The following is a 17,147-nucleotide window of genomic DNA, read 5'->3' as shown; positions in this document are numbered from 1 at the left end:
TTGAGTTTACCACAATCATTCAAACTTACACGGCAGTAAACCATATGTTTGTACACCTGACAGAGTGAATTGATTTGGAAGCAAGAAAATATTGACAAGTAACACTAATGCAGGCAATCTGCACAGAGCAACTCATACTTAAAGGAACAATCAGTGGTGAACAACTGGGTGAATAAAAAACAATGCCACACACAAATCACCAAGGGAAAATATTACATCTATGTTATGTACGTGATTTTAGGTCTCTCATATTGGCCTTTTCACAGTCATGCCATAACTGTTCTTGTTTTACCATGATAAATATCTTTTATTGCTAAGGAACTCTGCCATTTCACTCATCTTTTATTCAATATACCAGTAGAAAAACTTGATCATTTGAAGTGACATTTTCGAAAAATTTTGTTGTTTTGCTATTATGTTCCATATGTATCCATATCAAAGGACCTTTAAGTAGGCAGTAAACCAAAGAGTTAAAAAGTTAATTTCTTCTCAGAGACATGAAGGCACATATCTCCGGTTTCATTGGTGCTAAGTGGATGAGAATCATTGACTCCCCTTGGATGGGACACCAGTCCATCGCAGGTTAAAGCCCAGCATAAACCGGTACCCAATTGCATCTGTGTAGATTGAGACAATATAAAATGCCTTGTGTAAGGACACAACACACACCATTTAGTGACCACAGCGGGCCTCAAACTAGCAACCTTTGGGTTACTGACCCGACACCTAGGACAACTGAGCCAATGCGACTCAGTAAATCAAAAAGATTGAAACTAATTCAACATATCATAATTTGCTTCACTGAAAGACTTTTTTTTTTTAATCAAACCCCAGAACTATTTCATTGATATCTAAATTAAAGACTGCATTCTACTGATACGCACGATGAATCAACTGCCTATTACGCCAAAGTACAATACAATTGTTTTTGAACAACAAATATTTCTGATTCAATGACTGCTTTTAAAACCCTTGAGTAGGGCATGGCATATGAGCTATTGTAAAATTGACATGCATTATTTTCAAAGAACAAAATTGTAAAAACAAAAACAGAATTGTTCTTATTTTAAAATTCTTTTCATCTTGAGATATTTTTAAGACAAGGTGTGCCATCAATGTGTACCAATGTTTTCCCTGTTTACAGCATGTAACATAAAACCTCTAATAGACTATACTATGACCCAATATTGCAATCAGAACTTGACAAGTAAGCCCCATCCTATAATTTCAAAAACAATTCAATGAATGTTAAAACAGTGTAAAGACTGGCACATACCCTCCATACGTTCCTCATTTGTACACAACTGTACTATTTTTAGCCATTTCCATTCTAGTAGAATGGGACTGATAGGATTCATATACTATCTAATATTCCTAATGAAATCTCCATGTATTGTAATTCTCCTAATCATACATGAAATTTTTTGTCATTGTTTTAATCAGAAATATTCTAATTGCTATAGATATGAGCAACAGGAAATGATTCATACTTAGTTATGATTCCTTGTTTCTACTTTGAAATACAAATACCGGTATTGAATATAATAAGTGAATGATTCCCTAAAACTTTTACTCGTTATTTGCAAGTTTGATATTTCTTCTCTAAATTTGAAAACTCAAATTATTACCAGATACTGGTTCAAGTAGAAAAACTTAGTCTCCAGAAATACCACAACTGTGTAAAAAAATATATATACTTTTACTTATCAATAGCTGTTTTAAGACATTCTTTGATACTTTGGTCCATTTTAACACAATTCAAACCTATGGCATTGATGTTTGATAAAACTGCTCTAAATATACCTCCTTAGTGATCAGCGAAGAAGACAAGTACAAATTGTGTACTAATTTTAAAATAACTCATGTTTAGTTTTAACTTTGGGCCCAATATATCTTGAAGATTTATAATGGAATAAAGCAATTCAAAGTGTTTTAATGTTAATTGGAATAAATATCAGTAGGATTCAGAAGTTGTTGGTTGTCCAATTCAGATGACCGGTGAAGACACAAGACTTACCCTGACTTTGGGAACAAGACAGATGACTTACCCTGACTTTGGGAATGAGACAGAAGACTTACCCTGACTTTGGGAACGACCCGCCGCATACATTCATCATGACTCTCTGTGTCTCGAAGTAAATCCGGCAAATTGTGAATGACGCTGATTCTCTGCACCTCTTGTCCAGAACTGCAACAACAATGAAATATCATTAATTATATATAAGGCTCTCAAATCATAAACAGGTATTAAATATTACAAAAGAAGGTACCAGTACAAGTAATTCATTGTCAGGATCCTTTTGCCTCAGTTATATTGGAGAAGGGAAATATCGTGAAAATCACAGAACCATGGACATGAATGCTAAATTATTGTAGTTTCTGTTCACTTGACCAAGATACAAAAAACTTCTTTATTGTTTTAATGGTAACACACATATATTGGTAGTAACACAAAGTAAAGACTTGTATACTTCTGTGGCTTCATCTTTTGAACTGACACACCTAACAGATTCACAATGCTAGAGGAGTATGTTATTTGTAATGATTTCTTTGATCAGCTGGACAAGTAAAAGATCTGGAAATAATACATGTACAAGAAACAAACACCCCAGACCTTATGGCTGGGCTTTTACAATATCAGACAGACATCCTGTGTGTGGATGCCCAGGTTAATGAAATAATCTCTTCTCTGGCAGGTTTTTTGATGTCTGAACGTTAAGATTTGAATTTATTAATTCTTATAATAAAGATCTTATCCTTGTTTTATCAGCTTGTACACACAAGGCTTATGAGGTGTTTCTTGCGGCATCTGGCACAGAGGCTTTTTTCTACAGATATAACCCCTTTTTATTGGATAATTACTCTCACTACAGGAAAGCCATTTTTACGACCACAGTTATTAAATTGAGGCGTACAAAACCCAACAAGCAGGCTATCTCATACATCAATTTGCCTCTACGGATTACATAATGGTTGAATGGGAAAAAAATCATTGAATTTGGCTTTTGAATCTGCAAAAACAAAAGCTGCCAATACACAAAGTCTCTGACTTGCTCCAGGCAAGATTCATTGGATAAGCAAAATAAAACTTTCATCAATTGTGCATCTTCTTATTGCTGAATTTTTCTCCATCATAATTGACCTTTTTATAAGATATATTACAGAGAAAATGACTTCTTTGATGGCAGTCACTTTGAAATCAAGTCAACATCTACAAAGCACTTATTACTCAAAAGTGATTTAAGACAATTATCTCAATGCGTGAACAAAATATAAATTCCTATCTCCAGCAACTGATCTTCTGAACAAGACTATTAAGTATCACAAAGGAATTAAAGGAAAACCCGGAGAAGAGGAATAACCATAAAGTCAAAAGGCAGATTCATCAAAACATGGCTGATCAGTAAGTTGTGTGGCTGATGGCTTCGTGATGCCTGTCTGGCTCTTTCAAGAAGACAACGATGTGTATACAAGACAAAACAGACAAGGAGAAAATGACCAACATCTGCCACGGGAGGCAAGCTCTGCCTTCTGGAGGTGTCATATGGAACACATTATAACAGGGATAGTCTTCATATAATGAGGCCCCACACTGGGCTATAATTAGGGGTCAGACTGAAAGAAACAAGCGAACCCCATCAGAAAGTTACTTCTTGACCCCAAGGGAACCCTGGGTGCATTGAAAGATCACTTTCTTTATTATCTCCTTTTAACTCATTATTGAATTACTATAAAAATCTCTGGTTACTTGTAAACTATTAGGCAAGAGAAAATTGCCATTCAACTCAAACTTATCTGTTAAGGTGAATAATGTCAGAGTAATCATATTTCATTCTCAATATGCCATTCAGCTTTATAATACATGTAAAAGGAGCTAGTGATTGTTATCAGATTGTTGCCTCAGCAGCGATATCACACCGTGGGTACGACTGTCACTACCTGATCTCCTCCTTTATGCTGTCTACGATTATAACTACTCAATGACATCTAGCTATACCCTATGATTCAGGAATAGAATTGATCATAATTATAGAAGGAAAAAAATGCCTGTTCGTATTCCCGCACAAATATATACGCAATGGATTAAACCACAGGCGAATCAATAAGTGACCAACAAATGTAAATATTGACTTTTTTTTAGATGGGGATTTCACAACATTTGCATTAGTCAGGCTGGACTGGGAAGATGCTGAGTGTTGTGATATGGGAATAGGAGGCTGTAACACAATACGGCACCATCCTCCCAATTAATAGATAAAGCAGGTCAATCTATCACCTCCTGAGCACTGTGTATCACAGGCTAGAGATTGGAGTCATCCGCCTTACATCACCAGCTGTAAACACCAGCTGAAGTTCTTCAGGATTAACCAGCCTTGAGGTTACATGAATTTAACATACTTCTTTATATATTGACAACTGATTAAAGTAAAACCTTGGGTATCCTTGATAACTATCGGTGTCTTATCAGGTTGAAACCTGTATATCCATGGATGTTACCGTGAGTTTGGAACTAATTCCTGACAATTTTTTCTCGAAAGGTTGGAAACAGTCATGAGATGAAAGATAACCTGAACTTAAATCTTAGAAAACTTGATAACCATCACAGCTGATCTTGGATCACGCGTCACATTAAAATCACCTGATCTGGCAAATCAAACATCTACTCTAGATGTAAACTGACTTTCAAATTATTTACTGTTCTATATATTTTTAACTGACATCCCATTACCCTGCACATGAATAACCTATTCATCATTATTGAAATTACAGCAATTATCACCAAGAACCCGTTAAACCTGGGCAAAAAAGAGTCCAATACTTGCTTTAATTCAATTTCAGTCTCCATCCCTTACTGAAATTATGCTCTTGTAAGCAAAGAAATGTGTACATTATCTGACAATAACTTTAATTTTGCCTTCAACATTTGAGGTCGTTTTACTGTTGATCTTTTAATCCAATCTAAATTGCTCATGATTTGATCCTCATGAAAAGATTTTAAAGGTAATCATTGTGAATTGAACTGAAAGAAATTCTGTGTTTATACTCTGACGGTATGTTCAAAGATTTTAGAATAGAATAGGGATGCTTTATAAATATGACATGCACTATCAATCACTTAGGTCAACAAAATACAGGATGAGGTTTTGGGTTTACTAAAATTCATGGAAATAAATATACTACTAGACTCTTGTTGCTATAGCAACAAAAAGGTCTTCCGTTCCTCATGTATTAATCTGCACAAAAAGTCCAGTTATCTTGTAAACAGAAAATGGATATAATATGTACATTTTGTCTTTCCTCAAAGTTTGGATGTTCATGTTTTTGTTAGTTATAATATCTCGTTGAAAAAAGGTTTTTGTCTCGGGAATAGAAACGAACAAACGAAAGTGATTTAAGAAATGGAAAGTAGATATTTTAGTACATTTACCTACGGTACATAACTGTTTACACATTGAGTAAAATGATTAAAAAAATCTAACGTTATATAAAACCTCATTTGACTGAACGCTTCGAGTGAGAACTGGAAGTGACGTACGACCAAATGAAACCCGTTAAACACATGTTCAATCAATGTCCATTATCTATATAATTTTTATGTATTGATCTATCAAGGTTTCTGAGATCTTGTAGGTACTTTGTTTTTTAAAAAACGAGGCTATCTGAGATATTTGAGATGTCTCACCGGAAGTAGAACTTGTTTTTACCATACGTAGATGACCTTTTGTATTTATATAGCGAAAATGTCACTTCCCTGCTAAATAACCAAAATATTTTTTTAAAAATCAAAATTGGGTGTACTTCCTGTGACGACTGGAAGTTACGCCGGATAAAACAAAATAGTTTATACACATTTACATTCATTAGTCTATCTTCCCACAAAGTTTGGATGTTCAAGTCGTTACCGTTTTGAGATCTCGTTGAAATAAGGATATTTGTCTCGGGACAGGAAACGGGCAAACGGAAGTGCTAAATCTAAATGTATTGAATATTTCTTGTATACTTGCCTTTTGTTCATTATTTTTCATTTATCTAACTAAAAATATCAAAGGAAAACAGTAAAACTGATAAACAGCTCGATTTGTTTGAACTCTTCCGGTGAGGACCGGAAGTGATGAAAGACAAAATGAAACCGGTTGAACACATCTTCAATACAATGTCTATCATCTATGAAAGTTTCGTGTCTTGATCACTTATAGTTTCTGAGATCTCGCGGGCACAAATTGTGTTTTAAAAAAGCTACCTGAGATGATTGAGATATCTCAACGGAAGTAGAATTTTTTTGTTGATTTAACATCGCATAGATAACTTACGTATAGATTTATACTTATATATTTAATTTATGGAAAATGAATTTAATGCGTAATATAACTATTTTTGAAGTGCTTCCGGCGACGACCGGAAATTACGACGAACAAAACAAAATAGTTTAAACACATCTACATACAAAGGTCTATCATCGTACAAAGTTTGGTTGTTCAAGTCTTTACCATTCTTGAGATCTCGAGGTGACAAGCTTTTTCGTTGAGGGACAGGAAACTGACGACCGGAAATGGATTTTGAAAAAATAAAAAAATCCTTCCTAGACTTTATCATTCCCTATTATTCCTGAAAATTTCAAATAAATATCTCCAGGCAACTCTGAGAAAAACGTGGAAAAAAATAAGAATAATAACTAGACACGATCTCGTTGCGAGCAACGAGGAGGTCTTCCGTGCGATTTTTTGAAGGTTATATGAACTTGACTTTGATATTTGACCCTTTATCTCCTTATTGGGGCTACAAAAAAAAAATGATGGTTGAATTGTGTTAGGAACATCATTCTCAGCATTTTATTCTATATTGATTTTCAAAATAATGCTTTTTAAAATATTTGTTCTGTTTGAGGTATGTTATCAATGTTTTGTACTTCTGGTCCCTTAAAACCCATTAAAACCCTTAATACGGAACACGTTATAAAATAATTATAATATTTTGTTAAATAAATGTGAATTGAACATTCCTGCTTCCTAAACATATAACAAAATATTTTTCAGTAAAGTGCTATAGAAGAAAGACTTTAGAGCCATTTTGGCCCCTAAATTGAAGGGCCAGCCCCTTTTTCTTGGCATCATACGAAAGTTCTTTTGATATTAAACATATTTTGTTCAACAAGTGTTTAGAAATTCTTTGCCGTTTTTGAGCTATCTGGGATATGACATTTTAGGGGCCGACCCCTCATCTCCTTATTGGGGCCAGATAACGAAAATTTTATGATTGAATATTGTTTAAAACATCATTCTAAGCATCTATTATTCTATATTGCTTTTCAAAATATTTGTCCTTTTTGAGATATATTCGATCGAAATTTTGGACTTTTGGCCCCTTAAAACCCCTAATTACGTAACGCATAATAAAAAATTTATAATGTATGGTTTAATTAGTGAAAGATGAACATTTTTGCTTCTTAAACATATTACAAAACATTTCTCAGTAAAGTGCTATAGAAGAAAGACTTTAGAGCCCTTTTGGCCCCTAAATTGAAGGACCAGCCCCTTTTTCTTGGCATCATACGAAAGTTCTTTTGATAATAAACATATTTTGTTCAACAAGTGTTTAGAAATTCTTTGCCTTTTAAGGGCTATCTGGGATAGGACATTTTAGGGGCCGACCCCTCATCTCCTTATTGGGGCCAGATTACGAAATTTTTTTGATTGAATATTGTTTAAAACATCATTCTAAGCATCTTTTATTCTATATTGCTTTTCAAAATATTTGTCCTTTTTGAGATATATTCGATCGAAATTTTGGACTTTTGGCCCCTTAAAACCCCTAATTACGTAACGCATAATAAAAAAATTATAATGTATGGTTTAATTAGTGAAAGATGAACATTTTTGCTTCTTAAACATATTACAAAATATTTCTCAGTAAAGTGCTATAGAAGAAAGACTTTAGAGCCCTTTTGGCCCCTAAATTGAAGGGCCAGCCCCTTTTTCTTGGCATCATACGAAAGTTCTTTTGATATTAAACATATTTTGTTCAACAAGTGTTTAGAAATTCTTTGCCGTTTAAGAGCTATCTGGGATAGGACATTTTAGGGGCCGACCCCTCATCTCCTTATTGGGGCCAGATAACGAAAATTTTATGATTGAATATTGTTTAAAACATCATTCTAAGCATCTTTTATTCTATATTGCTTTTCAAAATATTTGTCCTTTTTGAGATATTTTCGATCGAAATTTTGGACTTTTGGCCCCTTAAAACCCCTAATTACGTAATGCATAATAAAAAATTGATAATGTATAGTTTTATTAAAAAAAGATCAACAGTTTTGCTTCTTAAACATATTACAAAATATTTCTCAGTAAAGTGCTATGGGAGAAAGACTTTAGAGCCCTTTTGGCCCCTTATTTGAGGGACCAGCCCCTTTTTCTTTTTATCAAACGGAAGATCTTGTAAATATAAATTTTATTTGCTCTATATGTTATTGTAAAATATTTTCAGGAAAGGAGATAAAGAACGAAAACCATTAAAAATTACGTCGTTTTTTTAAACTCGATTTTCGGGTCCAGGCGAGCTTCGACGCCTTTGAAGCCAGACAACAACAAATGCCTTTAAACACATCTACAATTTTTTGTCTACAATCCCTGAAAATTTAAATTCAATATCTTTTTTCGTTTAGGAGGAGATAGCAGGACAAAATGCCCCTCTAAAAATCACTAAAACGTCAATATCTCCCGAACGGAAATGACGTCATCAAAATAAAAAATTATATATAAGGTTTTTATCAATATCTACAAGATCTAAAATTTTCACGAAAATCGGTCAAGTCGTTTTCAAAAAATCGCTTGTACAAAAAAGCGTAAGAAAAAAAAAAAATAATAAAAGGGAAAAAGAAACAAAGCAATAACAATAAGGTCTTCCGTTGGAAACGGAAGACCTTAATAATAAGAAACACTACAATCACTATAAGGTCTTCCGTTGGAAACGGAAGACCTTAACTAGAGTATTTAAAAATGAGAGTGAGAAATATTTCCTTGTTTAATAATCCCAAAACTGCTTTTTCCTAGAAGTTTCCTGCTTTTACAAGCTAGAGAGGCCGGGAACATGTGTAAACACTTGACAAATTTTAAACACAAAGAGCAGTCTAAACTAATTCATATGAGAAAATATTACACACACATCGTCATCACTTAATTATGATGCATACATTTTCCTGTGCTTCAATTTACAAAATGCACACATGCTTCAGTGCTATAATAAATACATACCCTCCAAAAATAACAAACTAACCAACAAGAGCAGAGAATCTGCCAATCTCAGATTTTGCACAAAACAAAAAATTTGAAGTACTCGACTCCTATAGACATTGATTTTCCCTATCACGCTAGTAAAGTATTATTAGACCATTACAAGTGCCATATAAACTACAAAAAAACATGTATACTCAAAGACAATAAATCAGAAACATAAACAGTTCAGCCACCTTGTTTCTTGGTGACAAAACAAAGCCAACAAATTAGTGTCTGCAGGTGTAAACAACCTTTATCTATCCGTCTATTATTGAATTCATAAGATTTCATAAACTCTGACATTGAAAGTCATTGACAGTCTTCCTTACAACCAGAGGATCCCCTTCACAAATGTAAACATACCTTGGAAGGTCATCCTCCTCATCCAGGGATGAACTGGGCACCTCGTCCCAAAACAGGTTCACATTCTCCCCTGTACTCGTGTTCTTATAACACACTTCAATATCTTCCATAACAGTGAGTTCAAACACAACATGTCCCCATTACAATGAGATGTGACTGCACTCCTTCTACACCATAACAACACACACGCTGATCGCTGATGCATCAGCCTCAGTTCAGATAAATATGTGGGCAGTCACTTGGAGCTTTCTCTTCCGGCTCGAAGCTCCTCCAGTATGTGTCAGTCATCAATGAGCTGTCACATTCCCTCCAGTCCACTGTGAGCTATTTCTCTCCAAACATTGCAATTAGAACCGATTTCTTGTCTTGAATGGCCCGGAATGACAATTCTACATTGCTCCATGCTTCACACATGCAGGCTTATCGGCCATTATGTCATCTCTGCTATCAAAGGATTGATTTAACAGTTCCGACAGAAGCTATTGAAGAAGAGGAGACCCTTTCTGTGTTTGTATCCTCTTTTCAATGCTATGCATAATTGAGCCAGAGAGATTGTTTTCTGTGTTAATGAATTATGCTTTTCTAATTTGAGGCAATTTTTCACTGCTGATGGGATGCCTTTCTAGGTTGGAAAATTCTGAGCTAATTGATTTTCCAATCATGGATTTTTTTAAGGATAATATGTTATCACATTTTTGTATTGTGTGCACAACTGTCTAAATGTGTTGGAACACTAAAGGAAAGCCATGATTAGGCCGTGTTTATTAGTGAAGTGTGCAATAGTTTCCTGGCACTGACATGCCAGTAACAACAACCACCTCAAAACAAAATGGAATCTTTAAATTCCTTTTTCTAAAAATAATTGATATTCTGCTTTATCACATATTTCAGGAGTTTGTTATTATAGATGTTGAGCAATCAATAATGTATGCTAACCACCTAAATATATACTTACAGACCAGTGAGACCATGATTCACTCTAGGAGCATTGTCATTAACTGCATTCTCTTAGCTTTTAAATACCGATACCTTGAATTGATCATGCCAGGAATGGATTTTTTCAAATAATATTACATAACAAACAGTGAAGACACTAATTGCCTATATATTTCATACTAGGTAACTTCTTAATTGAGAAATTCAAAAATTAAATCAAAATTGTTTCCAGACAAAATTCTCATTTGTTGACATATAGTCATTTAAATTAGCTCATTTGATTCTCTTAAATCTGTTTTAAAAAGTATTAGGGATTTGCATGCAGAAAGGCCACTGCATGTATTTTAAACAATTAAGCCAGTGAAATATCATCAGGAAACTTAATTTTGCAGTACATGTATTGATGACAAAGCAATGAATGTGATTATACTGATAAAGTTATATTTGTATTTGTTTATTCGTGTTTTTCTTTTAGGAAATTCATCTAAACTGTAAATTATATTGCATGTAGCTATATAAACTTTAATAGCAAAAAATAGAAAACCAAACCTTCAATAATGCCTTTCAATTTCATGGCTACATATCAAACAAATCTGTGACCATAAAAATTAATCCTTTGAACTCTAAGTAGGGCTAATTTTATTGAATCAAAAGGTTTGTTCTACAAAATCATTAGCAAACAAGAAATCAATACAAGGTTTTGCCTTTTTATGAGCCACTAGTGCTTATAATTACAGCTTTAATAGTTTCTCACAGACTGACATTTCATTTCCAGACATTTTGGCGAATTGATAAATCTCGAACATTTCCAATCATAATAAAGTAGCAGCCCTCTGCCACCATGCTTGTGTTTGGGGGTAGGGGCCAGTGGCTGGGTGTGAAGATCTGACAGCATTGACAATCAGTCTTGTCAGACGAAATCAGATAGCACCAGGAATACAACACTGACTTATGACTTACGTGTTGGTAATATATGACATAGAGGACCAAGAGGAAATTGTGCTTTAGCATGAAGCACAATGGAGTCACCTACTTCACAGAGTGGGATCAATAGATACTAGCTTTAATTATACAAACACTCTATACACCCAAATATTTAAATCTCTACTCCACATCTTTTGTTAGTACTCTTTTTGGAAGTCTACATTTGTTTACACCAGACTAAGCCTTCTTTATGTTCATTCTATGGATAATTTATACATAACTGCTTTGTGCATTTCCCCAATAATTAGGGGATGGGGGAGAAGAATGCCACAAATATAGCTTTAGTGTCTCATTCACGTAAACTATATGTTCTTGAATATTCAAATTATAAAGACTATTTACAATTAATGAATCTTTACCTTTTAAAATCACCACCCCCTCCCTTCCCCCTCCCCACCCCTAAAAAAAAAAGCCTGGCCATATTTTCAATAACTAATCATGCAGGAATCAAGAGGTGGAATATCCAAGCAATACTGTACTTGTTGTGACCATTGAGCATGAATAAAAGATGAAGTTCTCGCTAGAAAATATCAGGCTTCTCAAACGAGTGACGCTCAAAATATTTTAATGACAAAATGAACAACTAGGTATAATCAATTCATAATGCGAGCATTCAAGCTCAAGTGCTCGATTGAATTCAATCGGGTCAGTGTTTGAATATAATTAAATAATGGTAAACAGATTATATGGCGTACATTTAATGCTTCAATATGGCAGATAAATTCACATTAGGAAAATTGATTGCTCTATTCTGTTGCTTACACTAGGTATATAATTGTCAATAATCTAGGTGCCAATTTTACACATATTTATGGCATATATTTTAATGCCAGACCATCTGATTGATTCTAACTTGCCCAGCCGAGGTGAAAATGGAAAGGTTTTAAAGATCTATAAAAAGCTGTGATGTACTCTTCCAGCACACTGCATGCAGTTACAGATTGATGGACAGGTCACAACCTGAATCATTATCTGTCTAACACAGAAGATTTCCACATACATATATAACATACACAGTCCCGTGAACTGAATTCACTTTAATAATTCTTTCTGTACTTCTAACTAAGAGGAATTTTCATCCTAAATATAACTGCTTCATGTGATAGGAGTGCGCTGTTTATCTTATAGGATTTCAACAAACATACACGACTGATTGGACTGTGCTATACTATACCATCCTATTCACAATATCCTTACTGAGGATTTCATCATGCATACATGTATAGCATAAAGTCCTGGACTAAACCAATATGACCAAATTAATAAATTGTCTCTTTTAATAAACTAACCAAAATACATAATAGGTACATAGATTGAAAATGTAAATAAATTCAGCATAAACACAAATTTTATACTTCCAAATATATTCTAATTCTTTAATAAGTTCAAGACATAGGGTTATCTATACTTAATACATTAAAAAGGATTATGTTTCAAATCAAGTCTTGGAACTAATGTTTGCTACTATTTAACATGTATCGTATCAACACTCATAATTCCATTTAAAGGATTCCTAAAGGCCATGTGTATTTTCCATGAAACAGAAAACACTTTATATTGAATAATATTGAATAAATTAATCATTTATGAAGGTGAATTTAATATTGTACAATAACTATTAGGTTAATGAAATTCTGTATCCTCCATTTTTGAACTTTTTATCTTAAAAAAAAAAAATTAACCGATAAGTTACCATTGATTTTCACTAAATGAAAAACTCTTGAACCACACATAAAATATTTAATGATAGTCAATTTGAACATCAAAATCTTCATCCGAAACATATTTTGAGTACTTAGTAATATTGCAATGAAAAGGTATCACACATGTGTCATTAACCAAGAAAAAAATTACACCCCAATGTTCGATTCATGAACTGTATTGAACATCTCCAAGTCAAAATACATAATCAGTGAACGGAAGTCTTGCCATCTGTTTTAATTCCCAAAATTGTCCTTTATAAGTGGTAGTTCAAAGTTTGATTGGCTCTATTTGATATGTGTAATCTCAGTTTTTATTGTTTTTTTAGTATCGATACTGTGTCTCTAATATAAACACAAACCAACTCATTAATTACAAGCAACTTGACTAGTCATAATTCTTGCATACACATAAATGATTTTAATCTGACTAAGAGGATATTGGCTGTGCAGATATTAAAACACAATCTGCCCTTACTCCTTGCCATTGTATTTAAAAGCAACAACAAGAGATTAACAAGGTAGATAATCAGAACTGGTATTTAAATTCCTCGAATTAACAAACGAATGTTAATGTCATATGAGGGCTCCGATATGTCTAAAAAATCACATAGTCTCTAAATAACATTATTTCACACGCCATCCATACTCACCTTAGCAAATACACTGATCTCTCTATATCACTCAAGTGTTCATCAACCGTTAACTTTTCAAGTTCTTCAACGGACTGCAAAAATTAAAATAATTGCATATGCATTGATCAATTTCAAATAAAATACTCGCATTTATTGACAGTTGCTGTAAATTTCGACTGTTGGGAATTACCTTGAGACCCTTGGCAGGTCTGTCCAGTTGCAAATCCTGCAAGTCCTCGGCGAGCGACGTCGACGTCGCATCTACAGAACTTGACATGTTATTAGCTGAAAATAAATCTATCCAAAACTCTGGTCATAATTAACAATCATCCAAAGATACATATTTACAGGGGTACACAGAATCTTTAAGGACACTTCGTTTTTTAGAAATAAACAAGCTCGAGAAAGCTTCACTTGACAACACACTTGGCCTCCATGATGGAAATGTGCATAATCTCGTTTTGTCTCGCGAGATATGGCAACGAATAAAGGCGCGAAAAAGTATTTAAAATCCTAATTTCACGATATATAATGTAGATCTACTTCTTTACATAGATCTAGATCTCCAAAATTGAAAAAATATGAAATTCCAAAATATTTTTCTTTATTTCATTACTTCAAGGCGGAGTCTCTTATCTCGCCCATTATTTAGTCATGTAGGTTGATTTTTATTTCCATCATACTAGTGATCGATATATCTCCCTAGCTTACTATAAGTCCTGGACTTGACTCATTTGAAACTGTGATGATATTAAGGTAATCATGGTACAGTTCTTCTTTTCTTTTTCTATTATATATTCAGAAAAAATAAAAGTTTAAATGCATTCCAAAATTAACTTTACGTCCTAACGTTAAATACATTGCAATATACATCAGTGTATTATATATACTCTTGGGCCATACCTGGACAATTAAGTAGGGTACATTAAGGTAATGTTAAATCAACAAGATTTTCTCCATTTATTCCTATGTAACACCCCCAAATTGTGGCACACTTAACTCCCGGGATCATTATTTTAAAAAAAAATGTATCTGCACTGACTACACACATGAGGATGCTTTCACATAAGTTTCAACCTCCTGGCCAAATGGTTTTAGAGAACATTTTCAAAGACTTTTACTATTTATCCTTATGTAAAAATTCGACCCCTCCTCCTATTTTGGCCCCATCCTGCCCCCGGAAATATTGATTTAAAATAAACTTGAATATACACTACCAAATGATGCATATACCGCAGTTCTTCTGCTAGATGGTCAGAAGTAGAGAGAAAGAAAATCAAGATTGCGTCAATTATTTAGGATTTCACCAAAAACGTACGGTCTCTTGGGACGGGAGTCACGAATTTCACACAATGTTGTTTGCCTTCCTTACACCATCTACGTATATAAGAACGAAGTTCTATATTAGGCTGTTTGTTTCCGTGAAGAGGCTGGCAATGTTCAGAAGTTAACGACCGACGGCCCGAAATTTAAAACGCACGACGAATGACAAAAATTAGACTTACTCAAATGTCTATAATGTTCAAGTTTAATGTTCCTATTTCTCTTGCAAATTTTACCGTGTTTCAGAAATTTTGTTTTCTTTCATTCTAATCAAACATACATCTATGTTGGCATCATTTGACGGTATTAAAGAGAGCACTTATTATTGAACATAGAAACTTGAGCAAGTTTATAGACAAAACCAAATGAAGCATGATCGAATGAGACCAAAAAATTACGTAAATCTGATTTTATACTCACAGAAATGACTATATTTGTAAAATCAAAATAAAACACTTTTATGCCAAGGCATGCAAGCAGAAACCGTTGACGGACGCACTTATCATTGTGTTTTCAATGCCAACGCTTTGCCATACAAATAAAAAATGTTGCGAAGTACATGTAATTGATATCATTAACTATAATAATAAAAATATGCACACCTTGACCAGTTGAAATACAGATAATGTCGGCCCCACTTCGTAAACGTAAAAATAAACCCTGCTTTGTTAAGTATACGCATTTTTTAAAAAAATCAATTAACGTAATAAAATATACTTTACTTGTAATTAGAAATGTTGCCCGCAAGTAGAACCCCCCCCCCCAAAAAAAAAAGTAGGTAATAAAAAATTATAGAGCTCACTAGAACGAGGCGTCACAGTTATGAGACCATCTTAAATAAAAATCATAATATAGTTTATGATCTATATTAAAATACCGTATTGCATAATAGGAAACATTATCGTAGCATGACAAATTATACAATATTATATTGTACGTATGTACAATTTCATAAAATAAAATAAATAGTGCCTGTTTGGGAGGGTAACTGTTGAAATTGACACCCCTCGAAAACCATTGTCAACCTCCGCTTCGCGTCGGTTGACAATGGTTGTCTCGGGGTGTCAATTTCAACAGTTACCCTCCCAAACAGGCACTATTTATATAAGAGTAAGGTATGTGGCATTCCTACTAGCTTTGTCGAGTGGGTTAACCCGTTTCCCCTTTCGCTCGATCGGTAGAGTACTGGACTGGCATGCCAAAGGACCTGGGTTCAAACCTCAGCAGAGACAAAAAGTGTTTCTGTTGCATTATTATACAATATGATAATATTGTATGTTATCATAGTAATAATCAAATCCATCAAGCAAGTTAAGTCAGGTAAGGCCTGCTTTTCTAAGCATCCTTTATATTGAAGATCAGGCTCTGTATCTGAAGTTAGTCAAATGTATTTCATATCTAAAAATATATCAATCATGAAAGTTTGTCTGGACAGTGTTTTCTTCCAAAATTCAATTCAAATAAAAAAATAATACATGTAATTGTAAACGTATTATATTTGGCGTAATTTTTTTTTTACCAAAAGGGTAAAAACTTGAATATTAAGCGTATTATTCTTACACATACAAACACATCTTTACATTTACAATGAAAGAAAAAGTGAACAAGCTCACAAACCCTATGCTAACGCATTATTTGACATTGCTACGCGTAACGCAGGATACACAAATTACACGTAACTGAACAAAGGAACATAACTCCCAGAAAATTATCAACTACAAAAGTATCTTCAACATTGGCCATACTTTTAAGTTTGGGGGGGGGGGGGGGGGGGGGCGCAAAAATCCCAGAAAACAGGAATCAGAATTTCCTGTAGATATGCACAGTTTTACGAAATTCTACTCAGTGGTTTCAGAGGAGCTAGTAAACATATTTCTGCAGCATATTCAATACAATGAAACTGAAAAATTCACGAAAAAATGAATGTCTTAATT

At 33.9% G+C, this 17,147-nt stretch overlaps 1 protein-coding gene across 22 annotated transcripts in view; it reads right to left on the bottom strand.

The window, feature by feature from the left end:
- Nucleotides 1–14,342, bottom strand: part of LOC105328472 (serine/threonine-protein phosphatase 4 regulatory subunit 4) — a 35,721-nt gene extending 21,379 nt beyond the window's left edge. For 17 of the 22 annotated variants that reach the window (XM_066089060.1, XM_066089069.1, XM_066089072.1 and 14 more), the window contains exons 1-3: nucleotides 14,081–14,342; nucleotides 13,909–13,982; nucleotides 2,080–2,188 (exon numbers count right to left, since the gene is read on the bottom strand). In XM_066089060.1, coding sequence (XP_065945132.1) covers nucleotides 2,080–2,188; nucleotides 13,909–13,982; nucleotides 14,081–14,167 — 270 coding nt within the window. In that variant the 5' untranslated portion in view covers nucleotides 14,168–14,342. Of the gene's footprint in view, nucleotides 1–2,079; nucleotides 2,189–9,635; nucleotides 10,910–13,908; nucleotides 13,983–14,080 lie in introns of those variants that run through there. The other 5 variants (XM_066089063.1, XM_066089064.1, XM_066089071.1 and 2 more) reach the window with 2 other exon arrangements.
- Between the last annotated feature and the right edge of the window lie 2,805 nt (nucleotides 14,343–17,147).

This window comes from Magallana gigas, chromosome 6 (genome assembly GCF_963853765.1).
Source record: "Magallana gigas chromosome 6, xbMagGiga1.1, whole genome shotgun sequence".
Lineage (NCBI taxonomy): Eukaryota > Metazoa > Mollusca > Bivalvia > Ostreida > Ostreidae > Magallana > Magallana gigas.
The sequence above is the reverse complement of the archived record's forward strand: the minus strand, read 5'-3'. Positions and strand labels throughout refer to the sequence as shown.